Source organism: Palaemon carinicauda, chromosome 28 (genome assembly GCF_036898095.1).
Source record: "Palaemon carinicauda isolate YSFRI2023 chromosome 28, ASM3689809v2, whole genome shotgun sequence".
Classification (NCBI taxonomy): domain Eukaryota; kingdom Metazoa; phylum Arthropoda; class Malacostraca; order Decapoda; family Palaemonidae; genus Palaemon; species Palaemon carinicauda.
Window position 1 is genome coordinate 34,167,903 of NC_090752.1, and position 18,559 is coordinate 34,186,461.

At 33.0% G+C, this 18,559-nt stretch overlaps 1 protein-coding gene across 1 annotated transcript; it reads left to right on the forward strand.

The window, feature by feature from the left end:
• Window positions 1–443: 443 nt before the first annotated feature.
• On the forward strand, window positions 444–5,787 carry LOC137621770 (uncharacterized). The gene is made up of 3 exons (XM_068352280.1): window positions 444–839; window positions 1,222–1,335; window positions 5,776–5,787. Exons 1-3 carry the CDS (start codon window positions 444–446, stop codon window positions 5,785–5,787), a joined length of 522 nt encoding a protein of 173 aa, XP_068208381.1.
• Window positions 5,788–18,559: the final 12,772 nt, after the last annotated feature.

The window sequence follows — 18,559 nt, forward strand, 5'->3', positions numbered from 1 at the left end:
AGGGTTTTGATTAGTACAGTGTTGATAGTATTTTGAGTATTGCCAGTATATTATTTTTTGGAGAGGCATTAATTATTGTAAAATTACAAGATGGCACAGTTTAATATCCAAGAGTTTTTAAGTAACCCAGATATTCAGGAATTGCCTGAAGCTAATGTAACTAAAGCTCAGTGGCTCTCGATCTTAATGGCATGTGGTGGCCATGCTACGAGTAGGATGATAAAGGCCCAAAATGAGTGTCTAACCTTAGAAGCGATGATAAACTCTGGAAAGTTGTCGGAAAAGAATATTGTGGCAGCTCGTGAACTGTTGGAGGAAGTAGAGGAAGAATTTTTAGTGAAGCAAGGACCGGTTGACCCTCAAACTGAAGGCATAAAAGCAGTTAGGATGTAGAGGCTGAGATTCGACGAATTGCAGTAGAGGAGAATTTGATCAAGTTGAAAATGATGGAAAGAGAGAAGGAAATGGAAGCAAGACGAGAAGAAGATGAGAGAGAAGAAAGACGACGGGCGAAGGAAATGGAATCAAAGCCAGAAGAAGAAGAGAGAGCAATCACAAGACACGCAAGGTTAATGGAAGCAAGGCGAGAAGAAAAAGAGATGAAAGAAGCAAGGTATGCGTGGGAGTTAGAATTAATGCACGACTGTACCCAGCTGAAAGCGCAGACGGAAAACGAGACTGCCCCTGCTAAGTACGATCACGTGATTAGTGTGTCGGAAGGCCAGAGGTTAATTCCTAGGTTCACAGAAGAGTCTCTGGATGAGTTATTTGATCATTTTGAAATGGTATCAGCGATGATGAAATGCTCAGAAGATGAATGGTCTATGTTATTGCAGAGTGTGCTCTTTGGGAAGGGCCGCAGTGCTTACTTATTCTTATCTCAGGACCAGAGGATGGAGTATCAAGTGAAGAGGAGCGTGCTGCAAGTGTATCAGATGACCCCTGAATATTATAAAGAAAGATTTCGAAGTTTGAGAAAGGACGAGAAAATTACTTTCCTGGATTACGCTTACAAGGTATGGCGATGTTTTAAGAGATGGACAGAGGCTGCTACTGTAAAGGAGAAGGCTGATTTAGAAGAATTGAAAATACTAGAGCAGTATCTACGTGGAGTTCCTGAACACATTCGAACGTACTTGAGAGAGAAAGAAGTAAAGAAACTCGATAAAGCCTCTTCGCTGAGTGAAGATTACAATATTATCTTTCGTAAACCCTCCTCAGGCACGAAGTTTCAACCGTCATTCCGACCACGTGTCAAGCATTCACCGAATCATGGAAACCAGTACGGAAATAACTAACGGAACAAGTTCAGCATTTACAACGGAAGTAGCACTGGTACTGTCCCTAAGCAGAATGTGATAGTACCAAAGCAACAAACATCGAATCGTCCTCCTTCAAGAATCATGAAAGGCAGGCAGAAGGTTGATATTGGCTGTTCTAAATGTGGCAAGAGAGGCCATATCAGTAAGGAATGTTGGTCAAACCAACCGAAAGCAGTCGCCCAATTGATTAAGGATAGTTCGCCTTCACAGAATGCGAAGACTAAGAAGCAATCGGGAAAGGACAGAGAGGAAAATAAACCAGCTAACGTTTACACGACAAACAGGACGAACCCAAACAGCGTGGATGCCTTTAAACCATATATTTATGAAGGTATGTTAGCAGTAATAGATGGGAGTGAGCAAGCCTCGGTCAGGATATTGTGCGACATACGTTGCACCCATAGAGTGGTGGTACAAGGAGTACACCCGTTGATGGAACAGTCTCTCACAGGGGACTCGGTTATTTTGAAGGGAATAGGATGCGAGGAGGTCCCCCCCTATTATTATTTGGAACCAGATTCCGCTTGATTCCCGTTAAGAACCATAGTAGGGTAAATAAAGTTTGATAATACTGAAGAGTAATTACCCAGCTTGGTTTTGAGTGTGTTTAAGAGACCTTTGGATATTCAGTGTTTTATATATTTCTGTCTGGGAATTTTTTAACGGTCTCAGAATTCGTGTATTAATGTTTTAAAGTATAACAGTTTTAATGTAAAAGTAAGCAAGGGAGTTTAGAATGCGAGAGGTTGATTAACTTGCCAGTTGTAGTATATATAATATTAATATGTGTGGTTCCCAGTCACAAGCCGTAGTATAGTATATCTTTTAATGCCCAGACTTCGGGAGTCATATCATATAACAATGCAGCAAATGGTGACCTTCTAATGCCAGAATGGTAGCTAGAGTTTTTTTGAAACTGCACAAATTTTAAACCAACTGTCCAGTCTGTTGTATTATTATCACTCAACCAGGCTACCAACATATCTTTAATATCACAGTTTGCTCGTTCAACTGACCCCTGGCTCTGAGGATGTTTAGGTTTTCCATGAACCATTACGAGATCAGGCCATATATTCCCTGATTATACAAATTCACTGTAACATACACACACACACACACACACACACATATATATATATATATATATATATATATATATATATATATATATATATATATATATATGTGTGTGTGTGTGTGTGTGTGTGTGTGTTTGTGTGTGTGTCAGAATGCAAGTATGTGAATATGTATAATACGCTTTTACGCCTTTTTACCATTCCCTTCACATACCAGAACCAACTAAAGAGGCTGATTACCATCCTATCCACGCCTCGCTGTCCGTTCCATTTCACTCCTTCGTACAACTCACTTGCTTCAAACACCTTTCTCCCTTAATCCTATCAACATCCATATTTGATATTGCGTTTCGTAAGGTCCTGTCCTTTTCCAAACCTTTAGCCGCGATCCATCTTCCTTCCTTCGCCCACCTCCTTTGTGATTCACCTCATTGCCCCAACATATCATCATATGCTTATTCCTTTGTAGTATGTAGTAGAATTAATTGCTCTACCTTCCTGGCTTCATTTTCCTTTTTCTCTCCTTGGCTCTTTGGAGAATAAAATTTAAAGAGAGGGGAAAATTTGAGATGATAAAACTTGGAAACATTTCATCTAAATTTTGAGATTGGAACTAGTGAGCGATATATATATATATATATATATATATATATATATATATATATATATATATATATATATATATATATATATATATATATATATATATATATATATATATATAAGAGCACATAAAATGAAGAAAATTCCAAAAGAACACAAAATACTTTCGAAAATCCGTTAAAAGTCGAGGAAAAGAAAAACTGATAAAAATATCAAAACAAGAACGAAAAAAACTAACGAAAAACAAACAAAGAAACAAAACATACCAGATAAAAAGCGTTTCTCAAATCATATGGTTATTACCGTCCAGAAGTTTACCAAATGTGATATGAATTTCAAATGCGATAAAAGATACGAGAACCATTTATGCCCTCAGAATACATCCCGCGTTTTTATTTATATTTCATCTAGGATAGCAGAATATATAACCTAAAGAAAACAGGATAAAAATTCTAGAATTACCAAACATTGAAGGAGCGCTGTTTTTGGTGCCACTTCTTGTGAAAAAGGTCATTTCATGAGTGTGTGTATAAATATATATATATATATATATATATATATATATATACATATATATATATATATATATATATATATATATATATATATATATATGTATATATATATATATATATATATATATATATATATATATATGTATATATATATATATGTATAAATATATATATATACATATATATATATATGTATATATATATATATACATATATGTATATATATATATAAATATATATATATATATATATATATATATACATATATATATGTATATATATATATACATATATATATGTATATATATATATATATATATATGTATATATATATATATATATATATATATATATATATATATATATATAAATATAATCATCATCATTATTATTATATCATCCTACGCTTATTGACTGAAGGGGCCTCGATTAGATTTCGGCAGTCGTCTCTATCTTTAGCTTTTAATTCAGTACTTCTCCATTCTTCATTTCATGCTTCACGCTTCTTAGTCCTCAGCCATATGGGCCTGGGTCTTCCAACTCTTCTCGTACCTGGTGGAGCCCAATTAAATGTTACGTGAGCTAATCTGTATTGAGGAGTGCGAAGAGCATGCCTAAACCATTTCCATCTACCCCTCATCATGATCTCATCCACATATGGCACCTGAGTAATATCTCTGTAGTATCATTTCTAACCCCGTCCTGCTATTCAACTCCCAATATTCTTCTGAGCGCTTTCTTCTCAAATTTACAAAACCGGTCTCACTAAATTGATATATAGCCTGATTTTTATATGTAACTTCAGGAAATTTTATTTCCATATTTTACTCAACCTAGCCATTATTTGCATTTTTCTTTCTTTCATTAAACTTCAATTTCTAAAGACCCTGTATTACAGATTATATTTCCCAAATATTTAAATGATTCTATCTCAATCCTTTCTCCTTCCAATGATATTTCATCTTCCGTTGCATATTCCGTTCTCATCATCTCTGCCTTTCTTCTATTCATCTTGAACCCAACCTCGTGTGATATTTCATGAATTCTGGTAAGAAAGTATTGCAAATCCTGTGGTGTTCTGCTAACAATGACAGCCTCATCAACATACTCTAGGTCTGCTAATTTCCTATTATTAATCCAGTCCAATCCTTTTCCACCATCTCCAACTGTTCAATGCATTGCAAAATCTATGAGGAGGATAAACAATATAGGTGACAATGCATTTCCTCGGAGTGCTCCGCTGTTCAGTGGAAATTCATTTGATAGGACTCCATTAACGTTAACTTTGCACTTTCTATGCTCTTGACTTATTCAAATTTGTGTTTAAAAGGAATTCCATAATAACGAAAAACTGTCCACAAAATTGGCCGGTGCACGCTATCTAATTCTTTTTCATAGTCCACAACTGCCATCAAAAGTGGATTTCTATATTCTACACATTGTTGTACAATGTCTCAAAATGAAAATTTGGTCAGTACAACTTCTAGCTTTTCTAAATCCTGCTTGTTCATCTCTCTCTCTCTCTCTCTCTCTCTCTCTCTCTCTCTCTCTCTCTCTCTCTATATATATATATATATATATATATATATATATATATATATATATTCATGACAACTGACGTAAGTGTGATGCCTCTGTAATTATTGCAATCAGTCAGAACTCCTTTTTTAGACATTTACACTAGCACTCCTAGTTCCCATTCATCAGGTTTTGCTTCTCCATGCCTCATTCTACAAAAGAATCTTGTAAGTATTCTGCGGGTCACTTCATATTCAGCCAGTATCATTCCAGGGGCTTTCCATCTCCTGGGTTTTTTTAGTGATAGCTTCAACTTCAAACACACTGAATGCATTCATGGGCACATCAAGGTCTTCATCGGCTTCAGGTATATCAATCAAATTATTCCCTTCATATCTCCTATTCCTGACCTCACTAAAGTGTTCCATCCAATAATGCCTTTCTTCATCTTCTTTTGTTATAACAGATCCATCCCTCTTTTTGTTGGGTATATGCCTCTTCCTCTTTGCCCCCGTAGTCATTTTATTAATAATTCTATGAGCAATTCTGACATCATAGCCGCTCCCTGAATTCATAGTTTTGTCAACCTTATCTGCTTTCCTATCTAAATACTCTCTTAAGTCATTCCTTTCTTTTCTTTTGACTTCACTATCAATACTATAATACTTAGCAGGTTCTACCTTGTAATTTTGATTACTTTTTCGAAAACTTTCAACAATAAATTTTGTTCTTTGTTTCCAGCGTATCATTTGATATCCATGGCTTTCTCATTGTAATTACATGTCCCCAAGCTTAACTACCAACTGACTGATATATGTTCTTAATATCACACCATTCTTCATCAATTATCTGCTCTTCATCTCTCAAAGTCTCTTTGACTGCAAATCGATTTCTACATTCAGTTGCAAAGGTTTCTCTGTGCACATCTTGTAGAAACTTCGTTGTATCAAACCTAGGTATTATATCTACATTTCTGTTGGGTGCTTTCAGTTTTAATTTCAGTGTGGCAATGAGGAGATGGGGATCACTCCCAATATCTGCACCTCTATAGATACTCACATTTCTCTGAGTCCTCCTTCTCTCTTTATTGATGGCTATGTGATCTATTTGATTTTTGTAATTGCCACTTGATGAAGTCCATGTATATTTTTGGATGGCCTTGTGCTGGAAAAGAGTACCTCTAGTGACAAGATTGTGTGTTGAACAGAAACATAAATGTGCACCATTTTCCTTTGCAACTTCGCCACGACCGTCAACATCCATCACGTTCTCTATACCTGGTGTATTCCTTTCAACTTCAGCATTGAAATCACCAATTACTGTTGTCATATCTCTCTCTGGGATCTCATCTATTACACTCTGTAGTTCTTCATAGTATTCATCTTTCCTTTCTTCAGGGGAATCATTTGTTGGTGCATAGCAAACTATAATACTCATATTGCACTGCTTCAATTTAAACTTTGCAAGTAACAATCTACTATTTAAACCTCTCCATTCAGTTAAAGCCTTTTCTGCTCTTGGTTTCATCATTCCTACCCCTTCTCGTCCAGCTCCATTTTCTCTTCCTGTATATATATGAATATATATATATATATATATATATATATATATACATATATATATATATATATATATATATATATATGTGTGTGTGTGTGTAAATATATATATATATATATATATATATATATATATATATATGTATATATATATCTTCTTCTTCTTCTTTGTCTGCATCTTTTCCCACTTCTATGTGGGGTCGATGTTTCTGGCCAGCGTTCTCTATCTACCTCTGTCCCACACTTCATCACCGGTTAATCCCTTTGATCGAAGGTCATCCTTGATACAGTCCATCCACCTTCGCTTTGATCTCCCTCTCCTTCTCGTTCCCTGTACCTCCATTTCTATCACTCTAATCCCAATATACTGTTCATCTCTTCTCATGACATGACCATACCACCTCAGTCTACTCTCTTGGATCTTATCTGATAGTTCTCTAACTCCTGTGGTTCCCCTAATTACCTCATTCGGTATCTTATCTCTTCTTGTCACCCCACACATCCATCTCAACATTCTCATCTCTGCCATATATATATATATATATATATATATATATATATATATATATATATATATATATATATATATATATATATATATATACATACATATATATATGTATATATATATATATATATATATATATATATATATGTGTGTGTGTGTGTAAATATATATATATATATATATATATATATATATATATATATATATATATATATATATATATTGCCTTGGTCTAAGGTTTCCTTACCAATCCCCTACAATGTGTTTCACTTATAGGGCCAAGATATCCAAACCATTTTCATAAATTCGTTCTCAACTTGCTGAAACTTCCCAATCTGATTCATGGTTCTAACATTCCAATTACCAATTTAAATTATTTCTTAGCACCCCACTACGCCCGGGACTGGGGCCATTATAATATTTAAGCTTTCCATCAACTGACAAAATCCAAAGAGGATTCATTGGCTAGATTCATCAAAAGATAGTCAATTCCTTGTAATTTGCAGTGCCTATCTAACTAAGGCAAGTGACCCCTGCCGGTCCATACTAATTCAGTAATATTATTCGCCAGGCATCAGGAGTAGAAGCCGAAGACAATTTTTCTTTCGCCTTAAACCCAATCCGTCACCCTGTTGCCAGTGACATTTTCAAGATACAAGTGGGCCTTTCCTCCACACCCAAAGTTCTTGTTACTCCTGCAGGTTGCTCATCCGTTGGCAAACTGGGATTGTAATAATATACTGCCTAGCACGGTATTACCGCCTATTGCTGTATAACCAACCGCTTAGCTTGGTATTACCGCCTAGCACGGTATTAGTATTACCACCTAGCACAGTAGGACTGCCTAGCACGGTGTAACCGCCTTGCACGGTATATATATATATATATATATATATATATATATATATATATATATATAGAGAGAGAGAGAGAGAGAGAGAGAGAGAGAGAGAGAGAGAGAGAGAGAGAGAGAGAGAGAGAGAGAGATACGTTTGGTACTGGCTCATGTATTTCATTATTTCTGTTGGTGAAGTTATTTCTTATATCACCATTGTATCGTATTGTATAGAAATTCTCAGAAATTTTTATCCCTCCATCTCTATTGTTGATAATATTTCCATTTTCATCCTTTAAAGGAAACATCTGTTGGCTGCCTGTTCCATGTCTTATTTTCATCAATTCGATGCTTCTTCCTTTCTCTAGTGTTTCCTCAATTTTGGTCTGATTGTGTTTACGAGTATCTTGGTTTTTTAGATTATTTGTTGTTTCAGATAATTCTGCTGATCTCTCTCTCTCTCTCTCTCTCTCTCTCTCTCTCTCTCTCTCTCTCTCTCTCTCTCTCTCTCTCTCTCTCTCTCTCTTGGATTTTACTCTCATTTCCAATCGTTTTTATTATGTTTTTTTGGTATTATTTTGATAGATGTCCTTGATCTTATTTATGAACTTTTCCACCTATCTCTTTTGTTGTTCCCAATACAAATTTTGTTAAATTACTGTTCATTTCTTCTTTACTTTCTTCCATTTCATCCTTTGGCGGGGAGTACCTATTTTGCATTGCAAAACTAAACTCATCAGATGTTTCTCTTATTACAGGAAAATTAAGTTTTTCTTAAAATTAATTTTACTCTCTCTTTCCTTAGATATAAACAAATTTTGCTTCTAACCATTCTATGATCGCTAGACTTTAACTTGTTTAACATTGTTACACCTTTAACTAAATTGACTTTTTCGCTGAGAATAAAACCTATTTAATTTTTTGTTTCTCGAAGTTGGCTTCTCTATGTCCATTTTCTATGTTCCTTTTTATAAAAGGTGTTCATGATTTTAAGATTGTTTCCTTCTGCAAATTCTACATGCATGTCTCCTCAGTCATTTGTTGTGCCTACTCCAAATTTACTTATTACTGATTCTCCTCTCTTCTATTGACCTACTTTAGCATTAAAATCACCCAAAACAATTGTAAATAGAGTCATATTTGTTTTCATAGATACCTTCAGATCTTCATAAAACGTTTCTTTTTGTTCCTCTGTATGGGATGATGTTGGTGCATATGTTTGAATGATCTTCAGTTTATACTTCTTATTTATTTTGATAACTAATCCTGCCATTCTATCACAGTGCTACAATATTCTTTGCTGTTACCTGCAAGATTTTTATGAATAAGAAAACCCAATCCATTTTCTTTTTTCCTTTTATGACCTCGGAAGCAAAATATATGGCCCTCTTTTAATTCTATATAAAAATCCACAGTTCTATTTTCACTCAATTCCATTATATCCCAATTTATTTATCTCAGCTCTTGTAATAACACAGTAAGATCTTCCCTAGACAGGTACTGATGTTTTATGTTGCAAGCTTCAGTTTTCAAAGGTGGGCTGTTCAAATCCAGAGATTTTTAGCATCCCTGCATCTGAATTTAGCTACCCAGCACCTTGGACAGTTGTTCCACTGCTGCTGGGGACTGGCGGCTAAAACAGGGTTGTGATATATATGTCTGGGTGTTGGCCAGTTTTCATCGCCATGCTAGCCACTGCGGATTTTTGATGGTGGGAGATTTTTCTCTGATCACTCACAGCAAATCAAGCTGGTATGGGTGAATCTGATTAGTATAGCTTTGCTGATCATTGCGAAGCATAAATCCTTTCACCTCATTAAAATATTCCCAATATATATAATATATATATATATATAATATATATATATATATATATATATATACTGTATATATATACATATATATATATATATATATATATATATAAATATATACATATATATATATATATATATATATATACATATATATATATATATATATATATATATACATATGTATATATGTATATATATATATATATATATATATATATATATATATATATATATATAAATATATACATATACATATATATAATATATATACATATACATATATATATATATATATATATATATATATATATATATATATATATACATATATATATATATATATATATATATTCTTACGAAGCTGGTCTAGTGTAGAGTAAATACATTAGTTTATTCATAATTATATTTATATTTCGTTTGTTCATTGAAGTGATGATACCCAGCTCTTAAAATGAGCTCCTCTCTTATAGATGTAAGTATTTTATGTAAATTATGTAAGACCTTTGTCTTTAATCTCATTATATTCTTTATTCAAGTTAATATATGCAAATTTACGTTATTTTTAAGAATAAACTTTTTATTTCACGCGTGTTTGCTACAAAGTCTTACGTGGTCTAATTGAGAATGTTGTAGGATTCGTGCGAGATATGAACGAGGGCGTAGGTAATGTTCTTTTATATTTTATGATGTATTGCGTCATGTTTGAAAGATATTGTTCAATAAAATGTGCTTTGGAAAATTCGATACCATGTGCTTTAGAAATGTTGTGAAGGCCTGGTGAGAGGATGATATCTTTTTTTTATTTCGGGACAAAGGGTGAGTGGAGCTAGTTGACTGTGAGAGCCGTCTGGCGTGGCGTACGTACAGTGTTCGGGAGAGCGTTACTTGGCAACTCACGCCTTTTTCCAACCCACCACCGTTTCCCAATTCGTTGGGAAGGTTGTGGAAGCAGTTATATTTCGTACAAAAGGTGACCCAAGGTGAGGTGAAATAGAGATAGAGATTGCAGCCTGAAGACAGTTTTCTTCCCTTCCCCCTCTCTCACGCTCGCATGTAACCTAGTGTATTGTTTTTGAAAGTGTTCAGTACGTTTTAGTGAGTCCTCTCCTAAGTGGCTCTGTGCCCCAAAGCAAATTGAGTGTCGAAAAGATACGCTAGACGAAACGGTGATTTTGAACTCATTGTATTAGGGTGAGTGTTGGCGATTTGTAGATATTTTATAAACGGCCCTGTAGGAAGGAAACATTTTGTAACGTGATTTGGTTATCTATTTTTCATTAAGTATCAAACTTCAGTATAATTCAGATTTAATTTCAAACTTTTCTCAAATTTTCATTGCATTATTTATTTTCTTAGATTAAGGTGTATTCAGATATGATAGCTCAAGTCAAGTTCATATATAAATTTCAGATCGTAACATTTTTTGTCTCAATTCAAGTTTTGTTCAGACTTAATTTGTTCGAGTGAATTATTTTGTTATTGTGTAAATTATTTCATCAAAGTGTTGTAATTTGTATAGAATATATTTATTATTGTAAAGAGTGTATTATTCCAATCATCATTATTTAGAACCAGGTTCTGCTCGTTTCCTGTTGGGAACCACAGTAAGTTTTAAATACGTCTTATTAATATTTAAGAGTAATTACCCAATTTAGGAGGCATTTAGTCCTTTGGATATTCAGTGTTTTATATAATGCTGTGTGGGAGTTATTTAACGGTTTCATAATTCGTATATTAATGTTTTAAATGTAACAGTATTAATGTAAAAGCAAACAAGGGAATTTGGAATTCGAGAGGTTGATCAACGTGCTAGTCGTAGTACATATAATATTATGTTTGGTTCCTAGTTACGAGCCATAGTATAATATATTTTAGTGCCCAGACCATGGGAGCTATTGCCATATAATATAATATAATATATATATATATATATATATATATATATATATATATATATATATATATATATATATGTACATACATATATATAAATATATATATATATATATATATATATATATATATATATGTATGTATGTATGTATGTATGTATGTATGTATGTATATATATATATATATATATATATATATATATATATATATATATATTATGGCTGGCGAATTACGTTAACTACGGAGCTCCAAACTCACCTGCTTATTTTCACATTAATCTGTTATACTTGCAAAATACCCGAGGTCTGAGAATATTACGCAACTCCCAGACAGCAATATATATGAACAATGAATATCCAAAACAACTAGGTGATTACTTTACTTGGACTATTCTATACCAACCTCTTACTTTGGTTCTTAGTCAGGGGATTGAGAAAAGTACTGAGAAAAAATATTGATGATCGAAATAATACACACTTTACAAAAATATATATATTCTATAAAAGGTAACAATAATTCAAAAGAATTAACACCAAAAATAGGTCACTCAAAAGATTAAATCTGCACTAAACCTTAGACTAAAACAAAAGAAAGAAACTTTGAAAAATTATACAATCCCTTCTTTCACTGGAAATCAATTTATGAAAAATATTAAATTTCGATAATTGATAAAGAGATTTAACACTTTACCTCTCTAATGAACATACAATAATGAAATTTACATATATGTAACTGTTACACTTACGTCTTTTAGTTTCTCACAAGGTTACAGAGTGGTTAAGCAAAAATTTTAACGCACTTCACTGTTTAACATAGATCTCACAGGGCCAGTTATGAAAATTTATGTTAAAATGTATTTATATTAACTCACTACACTCTAATTAACATCCAATAATTACACCAATGTTTGAAAAAACTATACACAATATATGTTGGATAGAGATCACTTTTCACATTTGAGAGAAAACACACTTGAGAGGAGAGAGGGCAGGCGGACATTTGCTCTTTCAAATGAATATCTGGATCTCTTCTGCTGCTTATGCATAACTAAGTCCTATGTATGTTGACTCAATTCGTCTAGAAATTTTTAGTAGATCATTCTCATAGCGTGGGGGCATGGCTCTAGCGGAGTAAGGTTCCCAACTTAGTAATTTGAAGAAGGGGTACTAAACTCCCTTGTGAAGCAACCCTCTCAGCTAACTCCGCCCACCTTCCTCTCGAAACATTAAAAAAAAATAAACTAACACAGGAATTTTCAAGAACATACTAACCATGTTGGAACATAAAAAAATGACGTAATCCCTCGTGCTTATACCTCGTGTGTGTCATGCAGCATACTTTAACGTTACATAAGACTTCGTACCAAAACTATGTGCAATAAAAAGTTAATTCTTTAAAAGATAACTTGAATTTACGTACAGTGAACTGAATGAAAATACAACTAAACGAATGACGAAAGTCTCATGTAATTTACATACATTTACTTAATCCTACGTGAGTGGAACTCACCTTACGAGCTGGCTATACATCTCAAATACAAATACTCTTATATGAGAGAGAGAGAGAGAGAGAGAGAGAGAGAGAGAGAGAGAGATTCGCTGCATTGATTTATATTTAAGGTAGTTAGTTTGTTTCAGGGGGTCTGTAAATTATATGCTGGAACTCCAGCTAAGAAGCGAGATATTGATCCAATCAGGAAACAATTCCTTTAATGAGTATATTTGTATATATCACCTTCTGGCACTTTTCCATCTAAATTGTTCATTACATCTCTTGTAGTTTATTTATTTATTGCCTTGTTTCCTTTCTTCACTAGGATGTTTGTTTTTTTGTTGGAGCCCTTGGGCTTATAGCTTCCTGCTTTTCCAACTAGATTTGTAGCTTAGCTAGCAATAATAATGATAAGAATAATAATGAAGGGATGACTCCTGGGGAATAAAACTTTTTGACATGTCAGTTTAGGCATGAGGTGGCGAGCCCTACGCCTTCTAATCCGGACTTAAGCAGATGCTAGTACCTAAAGGTGTTAGGATTATCATCTGTTCCACCTAGTCCTACCCAAGGTGTTGGTCCCACCTTCCTATGGGGTCGGCCACCCGAATCTCGAGAAATATATTAATGTATCAATCTTATTTATTTTACTTAAATGAAATATGTAACTATTAGAAAGTGTAACAAATAATGCGTTTCAAAACAAATGGCTGTTTTTTTTTTTTTTTTTTTTTGACAATATGGCCATTTTACAACCTATTTCAGCATCCACCAGAGACGCTTATATATTTTCTTAAGCTCAGAGCTAATCTTTTACTCGGTGCCATGGCCCAAACGAGTGTACAAAACTCTCAGAGCTACACTTTAATCTCCATTCTACCGTTCTGATTTAATTGGAAAAGCTTATCATTCAGTAATTGGTATCGTGTCCAAAAATTTGTCTTCAATATATCTCTCATTTCTCTATTGCATGTTCGTCATTAATTGCCCGTGAGCTCTTTCTGTTATTTTTTCATTACGTTTTTTTATATTTTCTTAGTCTCCCCTTATCTGCCCTGGTCATTATACAACTGAATCTTCGGAATTTCGTATATTTTGTATAAGAGGTTTTGTGTTTGAAGAATTATTATAATGATTCTAGATGTTAAGAAAGATTAAACTAAAAGAAGTTCGTAATGCTTGCTGTACTGTATAAAAAGGATTATATGAATGGTGTCATTCCTGTGGTCTAAGTTAATATGAAATAGCGGAAATTAATAAAAAATATGCTGGAGATATGGCGTTTGATATAAAAATGAAATTAAAGGATGTGTAATTGCAATCTGAGGCTGAGAAGTACATAAGATTATTCAATTTATGAATTGTGGCTTAACCGACTAGGAAAGAGAGGTTGCTAAAGAATTATTGAAAAATGTTCCAGAACTACAGTTTATATTTGTACTAATCTAATGAATCCTAATATGTAACGAATTAACCGTCTTCTCAAAGAATTTATTGTGATAGGTATGAACAAGTGATTAAAAGATTATAGTTATGAAAGAAAATTATTAAAGTAGATTTATAGGTATAACAACTGATGTTAAAAGTAATAAGTATAGAATAAATGACGAAATTTTAATAACTGGTATGGACTAGGTGGAGAAAAATAGTTTGAAAGCTTTAGATGTAAAACAGGCAAAGAAAATAAAATATTAGTTATGAAGCAGGCTAAGAAATTAAAAGAAGATATTGGTTATAAAAATGTGAAAAAAAATAGAATATTAGTAATAAAACAGGCGAAGAAAATAATATATCAGCCACCAAAGGGGCGAAAAAATAAGATTGTAAGTCAAAACCAGGTGAAGAAAAAAGAATGCAGTCTCTGCTCTACCTGCGTATTTGCAGCAATTACGAGGAAGGCCAACCAGCCACCAGTCACCAGCCACCATCACCGGGCTGACCTCACTAACAAGACACATTGTTGTCAGTGAAAAGCTAATTGGCCAACGCGTGTCGATTACAACTTCTGATTGGATTTTTTCACTTTTTCTTTGCGTTATTTGTGCCCTTTCACATATTCCTATTCCTCTCTTCTTCTTTTTTTATTCGTTAGCCCTTTTTCCTCTTATTGTACAGTCTACCCAGAATAGACAACGACAGGATATTGCATTTTCTTATTATTATTTACTCTCATGGTAACTTCTTTGATGTTCAAGTGTACTGACATCGAAATTTTGAGGATATTAGATACTTTAGCTAATATATATATATATATATATATATATATATATATATATATATATATACGCCGTAAAGGTATATGTTAATCATCATCATCATCATTAGCCGTTACTAGTCCTCTGCAGAACGAGGGCTTCAGACTTGAGTCTTGTGTATGTATGTATGAATATATATATATATATATATATATATATATATATATATATATATATATATATATTTATATATATACATATATATGTGCATATATATATATATATATATATATATATATTTGTTTGTATAAAATATATATAACTTTTACAAAATTAGTAAATGATTGTATGAGACTAATGAATATCAAAATCTCGAAAAAAAAGTTGTAATATAGTATATATACATATATATATATATATATATATATATATATATATATATATATATATATAAGTATATATATATATATATATGTATAATAAAATTTTAACTATCAGGTAGTGTTTTCCACATATGTAGTTAAAGGAAAATAAGCAAAAAGTCCAGCAATTTCATATAGGTAATATTCAAAATTGGATATTTTCCATTTAAGAACCTCGATGACGAAATCTCTCTCTCTCTCTCTCTCTCTCTCTCTCTCTCTCTCTCTCTCTCTCTCTCCTTTGAAAAAAGTTATAACTAAGTCATATCACAGACTGAGAGACCCGCATTCCATTCGCGAATTGAACGATGAAAAACGATATGGGAACATTCTCTAAAATGCATTATGCTCATCTGTTGACCTCTGCTTGGAATTAGCTGTTAATCGATTGTTTACACTCACGACTGATTTTTGAAAAGAGAGAGAGAGAGAGAGAGAGAGAGAGAGAGAGAGAGAGAGAGAGAGAGAGAGAGAGAGAGAGAGAGAGAGAGAGAGCAAAGAATTCTAGTTTTCTTACGTCGTTAAAATTTCATCATAATCGCAAACTGTTTCCTTTCATATAAAATATTGTATATATACTGTTTTCTTAATTACCTTTGAATTTTCTCTCTCTCTCTCTCTCTCTCTCTCTCTCTCTCTCTCTCTCTCTCTCTCTCTCTCTCTCTCTCTCTCGTAACAAAAGGCCGGTATGATATCAAGAAATATTGATTAATCTATAGATTATGCTAATTCGATTGACCAATCCCTTAACCAAGTAAGTCCAAAATTCAAACAGTCATTATCAAAGGTCTATTTAAAGGTCATCTGTTTAAAAGACCTTAATCAAATTTGCAATAAATTACCCAAATTTATTTACTGAAACAAATTTCATTATTCCATTGAAGGTTTTTCATTATTTCGAAAATTTATTTAATGTTTGGTCACAGCATATTTGATTTTCGTTGTGTAGAGTATTCATTGAAATTGGATTGATTTTCATTAGACTCCTTCAAAAGCTTTTGGTTGTCATTTGATCAAAAGATATTTAAATAGGCTCTTTACGCATTAGTTGAATATCGGCGATTGAAAGTGTATATTGTATGACTTTCCCAGCAGTATTTTCATTCACTAGAATTAGATATCAATGAGACTATGTATTCCTCTGATTACTCATTTAATTCGTTTACTATATTTCATTATACATTCAAGTAATCCTATCACAAAGATCTACGCTTCTGGGAACTTGTGTCACGCACTTTTTCATTCTTATCTATGAGAGATATCAGAGACAGTTTCTGGTGTCTGCAAGTGTTTGCGCTTGTCACTTTTTTTCTCCTTGAACGTGAATGATATAAGAGAGAGATGTTGATAGGAAAAGATGAAATAATAGAGAGATTAGAATATAGACATCCTCCCAACCTATACTCTTGGTTCGTACTGAATATATCGCCATCGCTGTGAGTATAGACATGTGGTGCTTGTTACCAGTTTGACGGAATAAAATCAAATTTTACTTGCTGATACAATTTATGTAACGAAATAACTGCGAGGGAATTAACTAAACGGATTACAGTGTAACCCATTCCAAACGGCAGGAAGTATTGTGGAATTTTATACATTCCTTTTTTTGCGATTTATATGAGTTTGGAAACGCGAAATTTTTCAATATTTGGATTTTTTTGGTAATCCAATCATTCCCTCAAACCGATTAGGATGGGAGTTTTGCAGCCGAATGGCCGCGATATCAGAGAATATGGGTATGCCCAGGAAAAGTCAAAGAAAATGGATTGTGGCATAAAATGAGTCTGTAATTCAAAGAGAAAACGAGAATACGCATTTGACGAAAATAGAAAACGGGAATATTTAAGGTATCAAAGAGAAAAAAAAAATAATTGTATGATGGTATTAAAAAGTTGGAATACCTATTAGGAATCAAAAGAAATTGTTCATAGTCATATGACAAAATATACACATAGATATAACACCAATGGTTTTATGACATTAATGCCAATAAAAATAGTATCAATTTGAGACACTGGAATATATTTAGGCCACATCAAAAGATATTAGAATAAGCACAGCATCAAAAGCAAGTGAAAATCATTATCATGGATGAAATAGGTATGTAAAATAAGAAATATATTTTTTCTTCCCTTCACTTTTTCTGATTTCCATCAACCATAATATAAGTAAACCCGTTTGTTTGGCTACCCCATTGGCCTCCACGCATAAGAAATAGATTAATTAATCATTATTTCAGAGGGAGAATGAAATACAAAACTTTTTTTTTTCATCTTTCATCATTTTATATGTTAATAAAATACACAGAATACAAAAGAATTAGTGAACGCAAAAATGTTACTGATATGATTTTTCCTTACTTCTGGTTTGATAACTTATTTATTCATGAAAGAAAAAAACAGTTTTTACTCTCCCCCGTGACTGCGTAGTTTTTAACTTTTTTCATAAAATGATTTGGTAATGATTTTTTTTTCATCCAACTGCAAGGGATGGACTCGTTTTCCTTTTTCTCTACCAAATGTATTTTACCGTTACGAAACATTTTTGTACAAAGTTTGAAAATAAGAGGAGAAAGGTGTGAGGCACAAACTGAATGCAGAATCGACAGAGGCAATGTGGAGGCTACTATAATAGAGGAGATGAGTTGATGACAGCTATGTAAAGAGTTTATGATGGAAATATTTTCTTTCGCTATGTATTGATTTTGTTTCATGTTATTAATGGTGAGTTTAAAGTTCACTGAAAGAAATCAGAGGATAATAACTTGCAACAAACCATAGTACATTAATTTGTCTCGTTAGAGTA

Coding starts and splice junctions, on each gene's coding strand:
- LOC137621770 (XM_068352280.1), top strand. CDS start 444: ATGATGGAAAGAGAGAAGGAAATGGAAGCAAGACGAGAAGAAGATGAG. Junction 840..1,221: donor GGTCTATGTTATTGCAGAGT/GTGCTCTTTGGG, acceptor AACCCTCCTCAG/GCACGAAGTTTCAACCGTCA.